Raw genomic sequence first — 20728 nt, 5'->3', positions numbered from 1 at the left:
CCATGATTCTGTGATATTGCTGGGCACTTATCCCACCAGTAATTTTCATGTAAAAATTCATTTTATGAAACAATTTATTATTTTTTTAAACTGATTTTAAATCAACAATGGTGGAGCGTTTTCTACAGGCAGAAAACTTAATATATATTTTTTCATGTGTTCAAATTCTAATCTTCATTTCTTAGCATGAACCTTTCTTGGGCAGCCTAAGATTTCACCAGACACCAAAGACATTAGGGAAGACAATTTATTTTCAGTTTTGGAATAATACTCATCTTGAATTAAACCTTGTGAGGTGCAAAGGCTTGATGCTGTCCTTGTCACAGCTGATACACTCCACTTCTCCTCCTTAACGTCATTTCAATACCAGTATTTCAAGTAAAGGGAGGTCTGAGTGTGAAGGAATGATGTGAATTCCTGCATGGAAGAAGCTTTGAGGATATCAAGATCCAAATCCTTCAGGGCTGAGCTTTGCAGCAAGAGATGGATCCAGAGACTGCATGCTGAGTTGTGTCTCTCACAAAACCAGTCAGATCCCAGTAATGTTCTTTCCTTAGGGAGGAATAAACACGTGATGCTATTGTCATTTAACTGGAGGATTTTTTTTTTCCCCTGTTAGATTGTAGATTTTTATCCTCCCACAGAGAATGATAGAATTTGAAGCTAGCCAGAAGTGTCTCTGCTTTTCCTGTTGAGCAGTGTGGGAGTGGTTTTTATCCTTTTATCCTCCTGAGCAGGAGGATATTCAGTCCATGGACATAGAGGCACCTGTTGCTTCTCACAGCACTGCTGTTAATCCTCATTCTTTTTTACACAAATTTATCCTTTAAACCCCTTTTTTTTGGTACAGACTTTATCCTTTGTCAGGTTACCATATAAAACCATGGGCTCTAGACTCAGTGATGAGAGGGAGAAATAAAAATGACAAGTATTTTTTTTGTTAGATGATTATAAATAAAGCTCAAGAAAGTGCTAATCTATATTAATTTTGATAGCCAGATGAATACACAGGCAGAGATGTTTGCATTTCCAAATGTCAGGACTGGATTTTGAGCTCAATGCTAAACATAGACACACTCTTGCATTCACAAATTGCTGCAAAGTGGAAGCTTGGTGTTTCTGAGTCTCATCTTCCATGGTTTCAGCTTTTCAGCATCTCCACTTCCTTCCCAATGCTCACCTTCTGGCCTTTTCCTTAAAAAAAGATACAGCTATGCTCCATGCACTGTATTTTTGTCTGAAATACTGCTGGACCAGCATCTCCCACGTGCTTGGATTAAAAGCTTCTAGCTTGCAAGCCCTTTTTGGGTTTGATCCAGTACTGCATGTTTTTGGGGCCATCTCTGCTTTTGTCAGGAGCTTGGGCATTGCCAGGGTCACCTGCTGCCCTTGAAAGGAGTGTGGTTAATTGGAGAAACTCACTTCCTCCTTGTTACTGCCAGATAATTTAATTAGTTACAGCTAGGCAGCTGAAATTCCTCATCCATCATTTATTTACACAAAGCTCTTTAAGCATTTCACACAGTAGAAGAAATTGAAAATTTTTTTTGTTGAGGCAGATCCTCTGGTGCCTTTTTTAAGATGGAACTGATGAAGAAGCACATTTTTAATTATCTTTTTTTGTTTTTTTTACTGGTGAGGATCACTGATTGCTGGTCAGAGTAGAGTATGGGAGTGGAATGGTCAGAGAAGGAGAGGAATGAGGGAAGGGAGGCAGAGAGGATTTAATAAATTGGGGCTTATAGTAAGTTTAAGGAAAAAAAACCTCACACCCAAACAAACCAGAAAACAAAAAGCAGCAGGTGATAAAAGGGACTAAAGTCAGAAAAAATGTCTGAACACTGAGGAATGTGTGGAGCCGGTGCTGCTAATGGGAATTTGGGTGAGAAGCAGGTCAGGAGCATGATATGATGTGGGAATAAATCAAGTGTACAGTTGGGCAAGTAATCTCTATTTCTTTTTCCAAAGGAAGAAAGGTGTATTTGAAGATTGCATGCCTGGAATAAATTATTTTTCAAATTTCAAGCCCTAATCGCATGAGAAATTATACTCATTAATGAGAATTGTGTTCTAGAAGCCATTCAGAAGCTAAAATGGAAAGATTATATTCTGAATTTGTTTAATTTTTGAGTCTGGTCTTCATGCTGCTTTTTTTATTTCTTAGATTTTAGTTTTGAAGTGTTATTTATTAAGGAGGAGTCTGCAGTGGTTCAGTGTGGTTATTGCAGTCAGGATCTGCAGTTTCTGAGCAAACTGCCTGTAGCACTGACATTTCATCTTGTAGTCAATGCTGAGATCTACTTAGTGTCATTTTTACTATACTGAGGGAATTTAGAAAAGACCTGAAAACACAACGTATGTGAGCCTTTCTCACAAAGTGTGATTTGTTAATTTAATTATGGAAAACACTGATAATAAATATTTCAAAAATTATGTTTCAGTTTGGAAAAAAATGAGGACAAAATCTTGCCTGGCTCTCTGAAGCCCAAAAAGCAGTATGTGGAGTATTTTTTTCTTGGTTGTCCAAGAAAAAAATAATAACAACACAATCTTCTGATTCTTCCAGTAGCAAGATACACACAGGGATAAAGTCAATTATTGCCAGTAAAATTGTTTAGAGATAAAGAAGCAAAGCATAAAGAAACAAATCAACCAAGCAAAATAGATGATGTAGGAATTCACCCCAGGAGCTTCTGACCTGAACTGTTTCCAGGCTGGTAAATTTTACAATCCTCAAAATTTAGATGTATAAAAGTAATTTCCATCAGGAAGGAGGAAAGTATATAAACATTTTATTGTTTACTCATTTACAGTGTATCACTGTAAATTTTAGTTTCCTGAGTACTAATTTATGCACTGTGTATATTCTCATTGTTGGTAGTTTCTTTGTTGATTATTTCTAATTTTGCAGTTCAACAGTTTTTAATTTTTTAAGCTTGTTTTTTAATTATTTTTTTTAAAAGAAAATGACTTTTTAAATGCTTTTCATATATTGAAGGATTTTTTCTTAAGAAAATGTCTACTTATGAGAGTTGCTAATATTAAATTAGGCTAATGCTTTGTGTTCTACTATGGAAATTTCATTTTCCTTCATGTAGAGCATATAATGATTACATCTCTGCAGGTGGATCCCTATATCCTTGATTTATAGTTCCTTGACATACTCTAGGTCTAAGCCAACTTCTTGAGCTGAAATAGTGGTATTTGCCACGCAGAACTTTGAACATTTTTTGGGGGGAAAAAGTTTCTTGAGTTTGGTATTCAGTCACTCATCCCTCTCTTCAGAACAAGCAGAGGGAAAGGGCTGAGCACAGTATTTCACTTCCCAGCACAAGAAATGTCCTTCCCTCTGCTCTTTCCCCATTCCTGTCTCTATTTCGTGTGTCATTGCCTGTTTTGGAGATTTTCTGTTCTCAGTAACCTTCCAGCTTTTGCATAAGTAGCAACAATCTGTAGAATTAGATGGAAGTGCTCTTTAGATTTTACTCTTTACTTCTGCGTAGGAAGTATTGTGGTAGAAATTCAGTAGAAATACTTGTTCTGAGTTGTGGATTGCAGTGTAATGGACAATTAAAAATCGGTTTTAAAGGTGTGGCTGCTGAGAATCACCACTGAGGTGTTGGCAGATGGGTGCTGACTGTTGGCAGTGAGTGAGGAAACTTTAGTGCCCAATGGTTTGCTTTTCATTAGTGCCACCAAACAGCACTTCCTTTCTAACTTTCCTTTAAATTTTATTATGAGAGTCAATATAGGAATAATTTCCATGAACAAACTGGTGCCAGCTCTATGCCAAATATGTTTTGAGGATGTGTGAACAGCTAAACCAGTAATTTTTATAGTTTATCTGTAGAATGTTTCTGGTAGGTGTCATTGATAGTGGGTGCCATTGGTTAAGAATCTCTCATTTAGAACTTACATGCAGAAACATTTTTGTTTCCTTTTCTTCATCAATAGAAGGAAGAACTAGTGAAATCACAACAAAATTGTCAAGCCAAAGCCATCACAGTAAATATTTACTGTTGAGTTTCCAGAATGGAGCTCTGCTTTATAAACAAGAATCCCCCCAGGTTCTCAAATTTCCTGAATTTCAGATGTGTTCAACAGTTGTCCATAGGCTTTTTTCCTGCCTGCCCTGAGAGCCTGGTGTCCTCCATCCTTCCCTTCTTTCCTTTTTTATGGATCATCTACAGGTGAAATGATGTTCACAGTCACACCCTGCCATCTCGTTTTCAGTCTGCAATGATGCACTTTGGAGAAATCTAATAGATGCTGTTGGGATTTGTAAGGATGAAGAGAATCTGCAGCTCAGACTGTGATTTGTGTAGGTTTGACGAGGAGTGAAGATACAACAGCATTTAAACTGGGGGCTGTGGCCATTCTTCTCTGCAGGTGCTGTGGGAGAGAGTGGTAAATTATTTTAAATGTGTAAGTTTATGAAAGTGTAGGATTTCTTCTTTCTATCATAGAGATAGAAAATCAATCTTCCCTATTCTAGGTGGAGTAGTTTTTGAGATTTTAAAGGAGATCAAATTTGTTGTTCATATTACATAAAAACCTAAGGAATAAAACTTTCTCTAATCATCTGAAGGCTCCTGAAAAAAAAATTATTTCCTTCAGTCATGCTCTCCCCCTACACATCTATCTACAGTCCTGATGGAAAGTCTGCCTGATGCTTTTTCTTGCTGTGCATTTGCACATTCATAGACTCCTACAAATTATCACAGCCAGAGAAAGAGCAGAGGTTTGGGTGTTCTGCAGTTCTCAGAATCTCTTGTCTCCTCAGTGTTAAATGTCCTCAGTTGAATCTCACATTTTGGGTGAGAAGGGATGTCCTGCTGCTGCCTGGATTAATAGAAGATGGTTGGGTTTCCTCTTTCCTGTTCTCTCCTGTGGGGTTTGGGGGAGACCCAGCATCATCAGCAGGGTTTCTTTCACAAATTCCTCACTGCAACAGAGACCAAGATGATGATGGTTCACTGCTCATCAGTGGCACATAACAGTTGCATTTTTTCACCTTTTTCCTGGAGGTTTTTCACTTGATATGGGATGGTAAGGGGCTGGAATCTGGAGTAGTGATGCTCTGTGACTTTTCAAGCTAACATCTATTACGTGTTTACCTGTAATATCAAGGGTCTGGGCCTGATAAAACAGTAGAAAATGCAGGTTTTGTGCCAAAATCCTTTGTGCCATGGTCCTGTGTGGAATGGACCGTGGAGCTTTTCCCAGCAGGATACTGTGAGCATTCCAGCAATAACACAACATGCCTAGAGTTCTCACCATGTCCTAATTGAAATTGAAGTCCATTCTCACATTACCATGTAAGTAGTGTCAGATCCCTGTCCTTACAGAGCCTGGCTCTGATTTTTATGAAATGGTCCAGCTGGTTAATTAGGATGAAGTATGTTTTGAATGGGTTTGTGCTTTTTTATTTTTGTGTTTAATATTGATTAGCTCTCCTGACATAACATAAACTTGAGTTCATTAACTCCAAATTAGGAATTGACATAAACAGAGTGGATGGGTATGTCCAGAGTGCCCACTGAAGGGTTTTATTTGTATTGTAAGGTGACTCATGAATTTTAATGAAACTAAATTAAGAATTAAAATTAGCCCACTTAAAAGCGAGTTGGAAATAGGCAGAACAGTTAAGTGCACACATGCAGCAAAACATTAGGCTCTTGATTTTGGTATTCTTGAAATCACTGGATTGTGGTTATTTTAAGAAAGCAATACTATTTCTTTTCCTTCAGCCAGTTTTATAAACAGAATGGTATCAAACAGAAATGGGTTTTTTTTGTAAGTTAGAAAATCCTTAAATTGTTCCTTGGAGCTTATGAAAAAAACTAACAGGTCCCATAAATTGTTTTGTAAATCTTCAGCTGAAAGGCAGAGTGCTCTTATCTGAGGGTTGATGGTGTCTGATAAATAGATTTGCTTTCCTGGATAAGTTGTTGACTTGAGGTTTGGTGTTTTTTGCTTTTTTTTATAACGAATGAGCTAAAAGCCAAACAAAGACAAAATTGGTGTTGTTTTTAAACCCTTTTAAGAAGTGTCTGTCCTTCCAGATATAGATTTCAACATAATCTGTGATGTCCATCTTAGGGTGGACATCAGAGGCTGGCACTGCCTGTGTCCTTGCTCTGAGATGTGGCAGCAGCAGCTGCCCAAGGACCAGAATATAAACTGAGGGGAAAAAATCCAGTGACACTTCCCAAATTCTCACCTTGCTTCCAGCAAATTATATTTCAGGAACATAATGAAAGAAGAGGTGGTGAATAATCTGTTTGGATCAATCAAAGGTTTGTTCTGAGCTTCAACACTGACGATGACATGGGGGCTGTGCTGGGAAGCTTCTCCTTGCTGTTCATGGAGGGAAAAGACACAAAGCCCCAAATTTCATCACAGAAGTAAAGCCTCAGTGCTGCTGAGAGCAATGAGTGCATAAGACTCATGCTAGAGAATCATATTCTATATTTACTAACCAGCCATTTCCTCTAAAATGAACCCAAAGAAAGACAAGGTGTATGCAACTACGTGTTTTTTAATCTGTCAGTTCATGGAGGTGAGAGTAAGTTTGCAGTGACTTGTTGAGAGACCAGATTCCTTTAGCTTGGCATAATCTTTATCTGCGCCAAAACTTTTTTTCCATTTGATTTTGTGGATGATGAAGTGGTGAATATTTTTCAAGACTATGAAAGTGTAGTATTTAATAAGCCCTAAACCCTTCTAAGCAAAACAAGATCTTAATTTTTTCAATGTTGAATGTGGTATGGAGAGGAATTATGTAAAGGGAAATCCAGCTGACTTTGTGCTGCACTGTTTAGTTTTTAAAAGGATTAGGCAACTGTTTGCCTAAGCTGCAGTTATTTGTTAGATTGCCTTTTTTCCTGAGATAATAGAACGGATGGGATAGGAAAGCAAATTTGCAAATCACTTCTGTGGCCTAATTTAATTGAACTTGTGAAATGCACAGTAGTGAAAAACAGCTAACAAGGAATTGACTTTTATTCCTCTAGACACTGGAAGCCATTCTGAACTTCAAGTACTCTGGTGGTCCAGGGCATGCTGAAGGATATTACAGGAGCCTTGCCCTGGGTCTCCACGTGGAGGTTGAGCCTTCTGTTTTCTTCACTCGCATCAGTACCCTGCCAGCAACAAGGTGAGCCTTGCCTTGACTCCTGAAATCTCACTCATTGTCTCTGTTATATTGAATTTAACTTAAAGACCATATTGGAAACATTTTCAATATCATCAGCAACATGTAGGTAAAGTATTACATGAAAAATTTTCAGAATTCCTCATTGAGGAGTTTGTTGAAGCAATTCACGTGCGTTCAACAGCTTGTGAGGTTTAGACATCTTTTCATGGTGATTTATTTTAGCAGGGACAGGTATGTCATGTTTGTTGTACAGTTTGATGATTTTTTTGTCTTCTCTCTTGGCAGTTGTGGTGTGTTGTGCATTACAGAGTTTGGTGTTTTTATAACAGAATCTTACCCAAATGCAGGTGTAAATGGTTGTCTTTGGATGTGAGGAATTACTTGTGACTAGACTCACCTTTGGTGATTGTTCTCTCATAAAACTTAGAGAAGTTTCCTGTCATAGTGGGTTTTAAAAATTGGGGCAACATGATGGTGGTCAAATGTGATCATGAAAATCTGTTTGAATAAAATTCATCAGCCACTGAGTGCAATCAGTTTTAATAATTAGTAGGATGATTGTAAAAAAAGAACCCTGTGCACAATGGGAGGAAGAATTTTGTTTTATTTAAATTCTGAGATTATTTCAGTGCAGTTATGTATGCAACACTAATATTAGTTGAGAAGGAACTTAATTGATCCAAGGGATTCCTGCTGGGCCCAGGACCTTTTCAAAAATCTAAAGATAGGCAAGAAGGAAATATCAGTCTAGGAGATACTGGGTGAATATTTCATTTTCAAAGGAAAGAACTGAGTCACCAGTATCATACCATGGCAGAAATGTCCAAGGATGGATGGATGGATGGATGGACAGCCTATGGTATCAACATAGCCTGAAAAACAGGGCTGTGAGCAGAAGTAAAGCATCAAGGAAAGTTTTAGCCTTGAACGTGAAGAAAAGTTGGAGAATCTGGAGCAAGAAGAGTGATAAGATGGGAATTGTGCTAAAGCATATGTTTAAAGAAGCTGCTGGTCTTGCTGAAGGGAAGATGACTGACAAGGGAGTGAGTTTTTAATCATGGCACTGTCAAGAGGGATGGATTCTGTTTTCACAACAGGCAATACAGCAAATAATGACCTTTGCAAATAGCAAGGGAATTTTAGTTTAGGCAAAGATAATGAAACACTGCAATAGCTTTTTAAGAAAATATTCCAAAATGAGACAAACAAGATTAGTTTTAATGAGTCATTTGTGTCCAGCTCTTATAAAACCATATGGCTCTATTAGTAAGAAAGTTTCTTGAGCATTTTGCTGCTTGACAGTGTAACATAATAGGCATGGTTTTATTCTTTTAGGAACTGCTCAAGTAAAGCAAATGTAATGCAGCTTGGCAAAGTCAGAACACAGTATCCAGAACAACTGTTTGTAAAATTCTGAAACCTTTTTAATGATGTTCAGAGTCTCATTCCTGCAATGGCACAGTCTTCTTTGTAAGGTTTTCAAGATTGAATAAGTGATCTCTCTGTACCAACCTGGAAGTACCACAGCATGAACTTTAAATAGTTTTCAAGAACAATCATTATACATGTTAAAATAACCAGATTTCATTTATTATTTGAATGCCCATTCCCCTCCATTCAGTGTCAAAATAGCTCTCCATACTCTCATAATGTATATTTTTAATGGACAGCAGGACTGCTCTTCGGTTCACTGCAGTTCCTGTCTTACAGTTACAGGGTGGATTGGGTGTGAAGCTGCAGACCTTCCATAAAAGCTTCAAATTCAACTTGATGCTTTGATTTGACTCCCCCTTGTTGGGACATTTGCCTTTTGTGCTCTACTTCCCCAGCTGTGTTTTGTGCAGGACCAGGTTGTGCTACCCCTGCCTCGTCAATCTGCTCTCAGGAGTTCATGATGTGGGGAAAGTGTTTAATCCTGAAATCTTTAAAAATAGATGGAGCTGCTAATTCAAAGGTAGAGCTCATGTGTTCAGCAGGGCAGAGTTTCACACGTCGTGTGCTAAATATAGAGGCTCCAATTCAGCCAAGTGCTTCAGCTCACATTGTGTGTGTTTGCTTCATCCTCTGCCTGTTCATCACACTGAGCAGCACTCAGTGGAAACTTTCAGTGGTTTGCTGATTGGAGATGTAGCTAAAGATGTGGCTGCTTTTAAGGGTGCCTAAAAGCTTTCCTGAGTTGGAGGAAAATACTGTAATGTTTACATTTCTCTCAGAAATGTTTTCTTGCCAGACCTGTCAAAAGGCTGTTCAATTTTTTTATTGTTGTTGCTTTGGATGTATATTGTTTGCTAAGTCATGAATGCATTTTGGTGTTAAGTTTTTCTTATCTCTTAGTGCTTGTTCCCTGTTTTTGGCTTTAGTGATCTGTGACACTGTTCCTTTAGTCTTGTGCATCCCTGTGCAGATTCTCCATCTGAAGGAGAAGTCATGGCATTTGGTATTATAATTTAGAGTGAAAAATGGCAGAAATGTATATCCCAATCTGCTAAGGAGAACTGTTCATCATTAAAGGAAACAAAGTTAGTTTTTTTACTGTTGATCATCTCTGCCAATATCTGAGACACAATGACAGCAAATTAAAAGTTAATTTTTTTCTATTTTTGCTTGTTCTGTTAAAAACTCAGATCTGATTTCCTTGTGGCTTATAACTGAGACTTCATTGCTTAATTACTGTCTGAGGTGCTATTTTTGTTTAGTCATTACAAGAAATTGCATTTTATAATTTACCTTCTTAGCTGTCATTTCAGAATGAAAGTTATCATTGCATTCATTATCTGGATTCAATTTTTGCCTTTTCTTTTTCATTTTATTGTTATTATTTTACATTTTTGCCTCCACAAAAGTAAGAAATGTTAGTTTACTAACTCCTGGGCTTAAAAAGTCAAAGCAAACTAAAAAAAAAATTGAGCATTGATTCTTCCCTTAGGCCTTTAGTGAAAAAAAAGCCAAACCAAACCGCAGGAAAAATGTTAATGAAAACACTTCACCCCCCTCATTGTAACATAAAGATTATGGTTTATGGCAAAGTCTTCCAAACTTAATTGTTATTTCTTCTATTTAGCTGCTTGAGCAGAAATGCAGAGGAAATATCACTGAAACAACTGGGGATTTGGGCTTGGCTTTTGTTTCTTTAAATATCTAAGCAAAATTATATCTTCCATTCATGCACAAGCTTCTGCCTCATGGGGAGAACTTTCATTAACCACATCTTCAGTATGTCTTAGGATAAGTTTGATCATGACAACAGATCCTTTTAACCTTTATCTCTGCTGGCTATGGAGGTGTTGAGATTGGTTGGATACAGCCCTTACCTGATTTATTGTGTAATTCTGGTTCAGATCTCAGCTCTCCTGACACCTGAATCTGGTTCAGATATGTTGGAAGTTCTCTCAGTCTGTCTGCAGCTCAAAGAAATCTTGAAGGGCTTGTTTAGCCCTTGATCTACTTGTTTAACCACTTACTTATCAAAACATGCAGATACATCTATATAGTAAAATTACTGTATAGTACTAAAAGTACTAATTGTCTTTGGTAATTGGCTATATCATGTTAATGGATTGCTTAGCCCCAGAACTCCTGCTGTGGTTCTAGGGCAGTTACCAGCAGGTTCCAGAATTCCAGTGGGGATCCCATGATCTGATCCCAGACTGCCAGTGGGGATGGGATGCAAATGGTTCACTGTAAGGAAACATTCTGTTGATGGTTTTGTGTGAGTCTCCTCTTCATTTTGATATCCTGTTAGCTCTCTGCTGTCTAGGTTGTCTTGAATTATTTCCTTTTTTACCTGTTGTTTCTCTCAAACGTGTTATCTGCCAGTTTTCATGGGCACTGAATGTCCTTCCTTATTGGCTTTATAAAGGAGCATTAAGAAATGCCAGAAAAACCCTGCACATGTGACAAGAATTGAAGGAAGGTGTGCTCTGCACTCTGTGACAGACCTGCTGGGGTCTCCTTGTGTCCCTTGCCATTGTGCCATCAGCACAAAAGTGTCTAAAGAAGAGCCTACAAAGGCCAGAACATTGTGACCTTGTTTATTACAAATGGGGTGAGACAGTCTGAATTTGTAGGTGAAGTCAGTCCTCAGTGTGGCAGGGATGGTGCCTTCACATTCAAGCAAAGTCAGGAATCAGATATTTAATACTATTCTTACCTGTAGATTCCACAAATTCAAGATGATAAACAAGGTATTTTTTAAAATCTTTAATTTTTTGGGGGGCAGAATACTTTCCCTCCTATCTCAAAACTGCATCAGCTGCAGATCTCTTCAGGAAAGGACTGAGCCTTAGACTCTTGAGTTCTTGTACTTGAGTCAGAGAAAAAAAATGGAGTTGTAGCAGGTCTGACACTGTTAGATTAAAAGTGCTAGTTCATCTAACATAGCTTCAAGGTAATTTTCCTGTGTGTCATTAATGTAGATCATTAAATGAAATGATTTGGTTTTGTCAAGAAGGCATCAGTTCATAGCAGAGCCTGCAGTGTGCTCCCTAGTCTGAGATTTCTCATTGTTTCTTTATTTAAAGTTGGGATGCAGTTTTTCCAACTGGGTTTCACTGAGGGTTTGGAGACAGAGATGTATCTTGGCTGTGGTGAAAGTTTTCAGGAGCTCCTCAGTTTGGTGGGTAGAACTCTGAGGTTTAATAAAATCAGACGTAATTTCAGAATTTCCATTCCAGTTTCCAAGGTTGCCCCTATTTTCACTACAATAAAGGGCAACACGTCGGGCTTGGATCAGAAATCCTGATCATTATATATTTACAAATTATACAAGGAAAAGAGTAAACAGCATTTTTCATCAGCTGTGCCTTTCTGTTACGTGATAAAAACTTATGCAGCATTTTCTGAAACCCTTCTTGGTTTTATATAGCCAGATTTTTAAATGAAATGTTCACTTTTGCTACATTCAGAATGAGAATCAACCACCTACTGTTAGGCAGCTGTTTATAGTCTTCTATTTCTTAGTATTTCAAAATGTCATAGAGCTTTGGAAGGTGGAGAAAAACTTTTTGTTTGGGTGCTTGAAGAGCAAGATGTTTAGTTTGGAGGAGGACTGAGATATTACTAGTTCAAAGGGATCTGATGTTTCTTCCTGGAGAAAATAATTAATTTTAAATTCACTGTTTTGGTAATTGAAAATACTACTAATAAAAGTCAGTCAAAATGGGAACCAGGCAAATTCAACTAAATAAAGCAAATAAAGCTCTCATTTGGTGCAATTATAATGACAAATCATTAGAAAAATCTGTCAAGCAATGGATTTATATTAATGTTCTCAGGACTGGATGTCATTCTAAAATATATTCCTCATTTACACACTATTGAGCTCAATATAGATTCTACTGAGTGGTAGCTCATGACACGTGGGAGGTTACATCCAATAGTTAAATTTTCTTGGTAATCAGAGATATTTAACTTCTGCTAATTGTGGAACATTTCAGTGGGTTCATGAGGGAGCAGCAGAAAGCTTACAGATTGAGAGAATCGATTCTTGAGATCAAAATGTTAAATATGTATGGTTTGAAACACAAAGATGTGAGAACATAAATCTGCAAATATTTATAGAAGTGCTGGGAATATTTAGCATAAGTGAAAAGGTTTACAACTGGGAGAAGTCAGGTGAGGATGCTTCGTGGAATGTGTGAAAAGACCTTTTGCCAGTAAGGTGGATAAACTGACTTAATCTTCTGAAGTTAGTCTTGAAAACTTCATTTTTAGATAATTTATTAAAAATTGAATTAAAGAAGAGCCTAGTGAAGACACAGCTGCACCAACAGATGTGCTCTAGGTCATTCTACTGTGTTGCTCTTTGTGTTGGTCAGTGGATTTTGGAGGACAAGGTTGTCACCTGTCACCCCATTGTCATCAGAGCCAAAGCTTCTCTTCCCTGTCTGCTGTTCCATTCTGAGTAACGATGGCTGTTCAAAGAAAACAGAAGAGAAGGGGAAAAAAAATTTTAAAAAAGCCTCGGCATGAAAATATTCCATGATTTCAGTTGATGGTAAAGTGAGATGAGTCAGGATGCAGAAAACTTGGCAACCCCCCGAGAGTTTCTTGTTTAAAGTGACTTTAAAAGGAAGCTGGAGACAGAACTGCAGTGAGATTGTTCACTGAAGTGAGCCATCACTGCAGCTGCATTTGGGGTTTAATTCTGTGTTCAGTGCTACTGAAGAATGTCCTCTGCTGTCATTTCAAGTAATCACAATCCTCCTGAAAGAGATTTCTAGATCACAGTGTAATTGTCACTTGCCTGAAGTTCCCATGGCCCCGGTTTTGGGACTGTTTTTGGAACTGTAACTGGCATTGTACGATTTTAAAAATACAGCATGATTCATTGTGCTGCTAACTTTTGCTTGTGTTATATTCTTAGTTCTGCAGCAGAGGATAACAGAAATTCATTTATGCAATAAAGCTCTAAGACACTGTTTAATTAATTCAATTTCCAATTAAAAATAGCATTTCTTAGTGTTTATTGTTTTATATCAGTATTGACTTTAATTTGCTTGTTACTCTGAGATTTTGGGATGATAATCTACTAAAAATGTTTCATTGTAATTCTAGTTTTTACCTGTACAACTTTCTGAAGTTTTGTGTCACTGGTAAAAGAAAATCTTGAACATTTAGGGAAGATTTTTCAAAAGCAAACATCAAGAACAAATAAGGAAGATTATCAAACTGGAAAAATGCTCAGGTGCTGTGATTTTCAGTTGGCTCAACTTTTTTGAACCAGACTTACTTCCTTCCCATTAGGTGGGAATAAGAGTAAAACCCTTTTAAGCAGTTTTGTTCTATATCCTGGTGTCTGTACATGATTCAGTACAGCTGCTGATGGTTTCATATTGTATGTTTGATACCATGCTAAACCACAAACCAACCAAACTGACTTATTTGTGATGTATTCAACCCAAACTTTAAAAAGGAGCTGATAATAGCAAAATGACCTCTAAAAAAGGCTGGGAAACCAGTGGTGACCATTCACAATGGATGAAATGTGGGAGATGATGTTCTCTGCCTTCTCTGGGGTGAATGGTAATTAGCATCTAACTAACTAAACTTGGAGGACTCAAAATCTACCCTCCACAACCAATTAAATTTTTTCTGTAAACTTTTATATGGTGGTGGATAGTTTGAAAATAGGAGAATAAATTGTCTATATGTGGGCAAGACTTTCTCAGTTCCAGAAATCTGTGGCTCAGGACTGCTGTTTCTCTGCCAAACATGTCAGTGGGCCATTATGGTATATTATTTAATCAACTTTAGATCCATTTATTATTTTGAGTGGTTAAAGGGTTTTTTTGTTTTAAGCTGGCACACTTTAAAATAAACTAATTTACATAGTGTTGAGGTCAGCACTAGTGGTCCAAGATTTAACATCCTTAGAACAATATGATGTTTGAAATTCTCTGGTAAAGAGCTTGGTTTAAGTAACACATTGCTGCCTGGACTCAGATATAGGAGTTTGGCAAAATCTCACTGGAGTTCCTTTATCACACTTACATGAACATGATTTGCCTCTCAAATCTCATTTACTGACACTGAGGTTCTTTAATTCCTGTCTTGCAAAGGATGACCTTCTGTATGTTCTACTGTAGGGAAATTCTAGATTAATTATTTGGCTTTCTTGTTAAATCTTTGTTTGCTTGGAACTTTCATAGCTCAGCATCATGAGTTCTACACAGTCCTACTGATTGTAGAATGTTAAAAAAAGGAAAAAATCTTACCACTTTTCAGATCGTTAGCACCTTGCTCTTCAACAACTTCAGGGTTTCTATTTTCTTCTTTTAAACTTTTTTTTTAGCATTATGTCTGATTTTCCAGAGCTTATGCTTTCTTGGTTTCCTTACTTGGACTCAGCTTCTGTTTGAAGCTTGCTGTTTAAATTAAAATATTTTTGTAACTTTTAATTGTGTTTGGTTTCCATTGCTGTAATAGTCTCTTTGATACTGTCCTGTATTTGCTCTGAAGAATTAGTGCTATCTTTTTCTACAGTCTTAATGTTACTTTCCATTTTTTTACACTAATATCTTATTCTTTTTAGTTTCCAAGGTACTGTAATAATTCTGTAACTTTGATTTTTATTTTTTTACTTAAAGATTTCCCTGTAGAATCAACTTAAAATTGACAGGGAAAGAATTATTTCTCCTACACGTCTATTTTGTGTCGTGTTGGAAGGGGAGGAAATAAATGTCATGATGATGAATAATTTTCAATAATTCATATTTGGGAATTTTTAATATCAGTGATGTTGTTTAGTCCTGAAGGGTGGCTGCTTGTGTAGGTCCTTTGTGGCATGAATTGTTTTATTTGCAAAACTTTGCCTCTGCTGCCAGAAGATATTGCAGGAGGCGTGGATGTTGTTTCAGACAGTTGTTTGGGTTCATTGTGGCAGAAATAACAAATTCCTTCCCTACTGAGTTCTGTAAACTTCATCTACACTGAAAGTTTCTCTTCCAGATCATCACGTTGTATCTACTGGAGATGCAGAAGTTTCTGAGACTTCACAGATCTCATCCCACTCTCCCAGTGATGAGGCAGAAGCAGATAAAAGCTTTTCCCTCTTTTCTTTTTTGTTCCTTTCTGGTAACTGGCTCAAGTACTGCCCTTCCAGTTATTTCTTTCTTGTGAGTTGCTAAGGAAGTTTCTAACAAGAGCCATGGCTCCTTATTTGTTCTAAATTCTTGAATTTTGACATGTTTGCTTCAGGCACTCAGCTGCCTTCCTGCATCCCCTTTAGTAGTCATTGGGATTTTACACAAAGAGAGAGAAATCTCTTCAAATATATATTAAAAAAGCCTCCACCCCCACTTTTGCTTTTTATTTTTGCTTATAGACCCCAGCAGTGCTTGCTTGTCTTGCAGTGCCTGGCTGCAGGTGACATTTTTGTCACTTTGTCACCTCAACCTTGACCTCCTGGGCTTGTCCTGGGAGTGTTCCCAGCTCAAGGGTTGGCAGAACATTTCCTCCTTGTAATTGTAATTATAATTGCAAATGATTGTGTAAAAAGTAGAAATAATTAATTAAATATTCTTGGTTGCGCCAGACACACAAGTGTATCTTGAATGTGCTGCTGAAGGATGGCTGTGACAACTCTCACCTCACCAACATATTCCTCTTTCTTCCCTTCTGGGGATAGTTCTGTGTTGTTCAGTAGCTTCTTAGAAAGTTTTGAATTTCAGATAGATTTGTAAAGCATTATTGCAGCTGTATGATTTGATTTGGTGTTTTGGTACCTGGTTCCAATAAATTTTCATGTGGGTAATATTTTTATCACCAGTGCTGCTATTTCTGCTTAGTCTCACAAGGAAGAAAAGTTCGTAAATTAGAATAAAATTTTCCAGAATATTAATTAGAATAAAATACTAATTGAAAACATGAACATTTTATTGTATTAAATAGTAACTAAATTATTAAATCAATAATTCTATTAATAGTAACTTAATAAGATTGGTAAATATTATAAAAGAATATTAATTATAATTAAAAAGTTGATTAGAATGAACTTTTGCAGTATTCTATTCTGTAACTTTGTCAGTATCATTTTCTGAGGTTACCAGAAATGCAGTTGGTGTATTTATCTGAAATGCTTCTGGGGAAAGTTGAATTTGAAGGATAGTAGCTGACAAGTATTAAGTTTTTCTGTGAGAAATGCCTGTGTTTGCCTGTCTTACAGAGGGAGAGAGTTCTCCCTCTCAGAGAAGTTGTTCTAGAGGTTAAGTGCTTTAATTGCCAGCTTGCTTTGCTCTCTAGACAAGCCATGGAAATGGAATTGCTCCTTGACAATGAATTTAAACCAATTTAAATTTTTGCTTGCAAATTTGTGTCTTAAAGAGGTAATGTCTAGGTAATTTAAAAGAATAAAGTTTTTTTATGGGAATGGTCAAAGAACTGGAAAAAAAAATCTGTGGCTTTCTCCACAGAAGTGAATCTGAAAGCTGCAAAGTGAGAATATAGACAGGTGATCAAATGCTATGGGGCGTGATATTGTGCAAGTCAGAATTGTCATGGGAGTGCTTCTCTTTAGGATGTACCCTTCTGCTTAGTTTTAGTAAAAAAAAAAAAATTGAATTATTAATTTTTTTTTCTAAGATATAAGAATACTCTTATAATTGGAGTAGGAGATAAAACCTTTATGTGAATGTATGTATTTTTGCATGTATATTTACACTGGTGTATAAATATTAAGTTTTATAGACATATAATAACATTATTATTGAAATTGTGTTTTTTCCTCTCCATCTGAACAGCACCCGGCAGTGTCACCTCCTCCTTGATGTCTTCAATTCCACAGAGCACGAGTTGACAATCAGTGCCAGGAACAATGAAGATTTAATTCTGCATTCTGGGGAATGTCAGCGGTGAGAGCTTTCATTGTTTAAAGGGCCTGATTTTAATCCTATTCTTTGTCTATACACAACTGGTGACATTTGGGGACCTGGTTTTCTTTTTAAACGTAGAACACATGTCAAAGAATATCAAAGTTTTGCTTTCTTTAAGGTGCATCACTAAGTTTTAGCAATATCTCAAGTAAATGTATTTTGGCTCTGCATGTGGTAGTGCTGAAAATAACAAAATACAGAACAGTTGGTACTGAGGTGTACAGCTCATTTCACCTGTTTTTGTAGAGTGTTTGGATGTAATTTATGTGCCCTGAATGTAATCCTGGTGTTAAAACCTGATCTCAGTAGTTTGTTATCCTTTCCTAGTTTTAAATTCTCTTTACGTGGCTCCCCAGCCATTTCATCACTTTTCCAACCAAGAAAACTACAGGCAGAAAAAATAGAATCGAAGCAAAAGCAATTCCAATCTCTGCAGGAAAATATATTTCAGCTCAAGTAGGCTGTTGTGAGCATTGATTCTTACAGCCCTACGAGTGTGATGTGCAGCTCATTATTAACCATTATTTGCCATTACATACCTGCCTAGGATTCCTGCTGCTGCCTGTAGCCTGGGGTTGCTTGGTTTATCCTCATTCCATCTGGATTCCAATTTCATCTTAGAAAAGGTGATAATGTGAAAAAGGGAATCTTGCTTTTGGGTCAGGAGCTCCCTGCACTGCTCTCTGCTTTGGGAGAGTTGAGCTGCACTTTTTAAAGTCATGTAATTGAGAAACTGAGTTAAAGAGAGTTGCTTTCATGTCTGCAAACCCCTGTATGAATATTAAGCTCAAAGTCAAGCCATGTTAATTGCAAGGAATGCAGCTGTCAAAAAGAATTACAGGATAGGTAAAATAGCAGTAAATTTGGAATACTTTTTGCCTTGGTGACTCCCAGAGCACAACCAAGTGGAAATGTGTTGACTCAAACTCAGGTTGAATTTTACTTTACAAGCAATAGACAAAAATATCAGGAACATAAAGTGCTTGTGCCTTTTATTTGGAAAGAATTGGCTTTTTTGTTTTTAAAACTGCAGCCCAAATAGTCACTAAAATGTTCTTGTTTTCATCCATATTATTTCATCATTTTATTTTTATGCCTCTTGCATTTTTGCATTGTTTTTGTAGTTTTCAAACCCCCTGAAATTTTTCATTGCCAGTTTCTGGGACAATATATAACAAATAGAAATTAAGCTACAAGTAAGGTTACAAATGTCTTTGCATTTCTTTGATTGAATTTTATTTTGCTATGGATGTAATATTTTAAATTTAAATATCCTTAAATCATTACATTGTAATGGATATAAATCCTTTCAATAACTCTTTTGAAGCAATAATTTTTCAAGGGAGGTTGTATATGTATTGCAAATTTAAACCTTTTAAGGATAGTGATTTTTATTCTTATTCCAAAGTATTTTTTTCCTGTTGGTTAGAAATTGCACTGAGTTTTCTATCTGTTCTAAACTCATTTATTATCTATTTCTTGAATTGTAAGTGCTTTAAATTAACAGTGTGCATATAGCTCCTATGTTTCCATGAGTTTTAATTTTTATTCTGATGGATCTACTACAGAAAAGCAGGTGAAACATACACTGGGCTTTAAAATTAGCTTCCTCCTCCTAGGAAAGGGCTTTTTTTACTCTTTGGTGAGGGAAAAAAAAAAAGGAGAAATCTTTCCCCCTTTTAAGCAACAGGTCTGGATCTTTGTTTTTTAACACAGGGCAGGCATTCCCTGGAATCTACATTTGAACGAAAGTTTTCAACCCAAATATACAAAGATTTTCAACACATCTCTATTTTAGATTCTCCTTTTATGATTTTTTTTTCTTTGGACATTGTTGTTAATACCTGATTAATATTTAAAGAGAGACTTTTCAGTCAAGTTCAGGGTTTTTTTTTTTTTTTGCCTTCCCTGTATCTTTTTGATGCTGTCCTCATTCTTAATGTTTGCCTCATTCTACCTTTATTTAAATTATGACTTTTTGCCAGCTTTGGTCACTTTCTCTTCCTTTTGTAATTTACTCTCTCTCCATTCATCACCATCACTTTGAAATCTCCCATCCTGACAGAGTGGAGGCAGCAGGAAATTGTTTCCATCATCCCTGTTGTTATTGCTGGGGACTCTAAGAGTTTTCATATTCTCTGTCTCCAGACCTACAAAGAAGGATAATGCTGCTTACTCTGAGCTCTGCTTCCCACTTTGGGTGTTTAGAAAGTAAAATAACTTGATGTGTTGCTTCTCTTTTCTATATAACAGTGGTTCCTGTAGAACAGAAGTTTTTCCCTCCTGTGCCTGAGAGGGAATTTTCAGGGGAATTTTGCATTGCTTCTATGGAAAATGAGGAATAGTGATGGAAGTTTTTAAATGCTGCACTTACTAGAACCCTCTCTGTAATAGATCTGATTGATAATGGAGGTGCACAGTTGACCATGGTGCTGGCAATGGGAAGGGTGGAGGAGTTGGAAGCAGAAATGCCAAAAAAAGTCTGGGATTGTCAGCAGATCAGTGCTGTCACTGCCAAATCTTTCAGAGTCCATGCAGGGCACTCCCTGGGATCCATCATGTAGTATTCATATTATTTGGTGCATTCCAACCCTGTCCTGTTCTGTGGCTTGTTTTTATTCATGTTAAATGGATCTAATATGTAGAATACTACACAATATTTTTATTTTAAGGCTTGAAAGGCAGTTTTCTTCAATTAACTTAGAGACAGGGCAATTAAAGCTGCTACAATAACACTGCAGATGGCAGGCAAAACTGGTATTATACTGCTTAGGAACAGTGGCATCCTTTAGGCCATTAAAAGACTATCTGGAAAATAGATGCCTTTTTCTACAGTAAGATTATTCTGCTGACCAGTGAAAATTATCATTTGAGCTTTCAGAAAAGCTTAAACTTACAATTTGCTGTCCTTTTTAAGCCAATAATTGAGATTATTTACTGTGAGCATTGTAACTGTTCCTGGAGATCTATGTAAGCAATGTTTCTGAGAAGAGACACTCTTTCACCTCTATTTTAGGATGGAGAAACATTTTGCTCCTGTCATTTTATAGTCAGAAACGATAATTTGGGCTCTGATTATTTTGTTCGCTCGTCTTTCTGTCTTTCGTCGTTGCTTGTTTTGCAGACAAACAAATGAAGGGATCAACCTTTTTTTCCCCCTATAGCCCAAGATGTTAATTAGAGACCTTCATATTCTCAT

The 20728-nt window shown here is 36.9% G+C and overlaps 1 protein-coding gene across 4 annotated transcripts in view; it reads left to right on the top strand.

Moving 5' to 3' along the window:
* TRAPPC9 (trafficking protein particle complex subunit 9) overlaps positions 1–20728 on the top strand; it is a 442295-nt gene that overhangs the window by 138557 nt on the left and 283010 nt on the right. For all 4 annotated transcript variants that reach the window (XM_085053644.1, XM_085053643.1, XM_085053645.1 and 1 more), the window contains 2 exons: positions 7017–7159; positions 17398–17508. In XM_085053644.1, the coding sequence (XP_084909770.1) occupies positions 7017–7159; positions 17398–17508 (254 nt within the window). The remainder of the gene's footprint in view (positions 1–7016; positions 7160–17397; positions 17509–20728) is intronic.

This window comes from Lichenostomus cassidix, chromosome 2, assembly GCF_008360975.1.
Source record: "Lichenostomus cassidix isolate B80296 chromosome 2, HeHo_3.0, whole genome shotgun sequence".
Classification (NCBI taxonomy): Eukaryota; Metazoa; Chordata; class Aves; order Passeriformes; family Meliphagidae; genus Lichenostomus; species Lichenostomus cassidix.
This window is presented reverse-complemented; position numbering and strand designations above follow the sequence as displayed.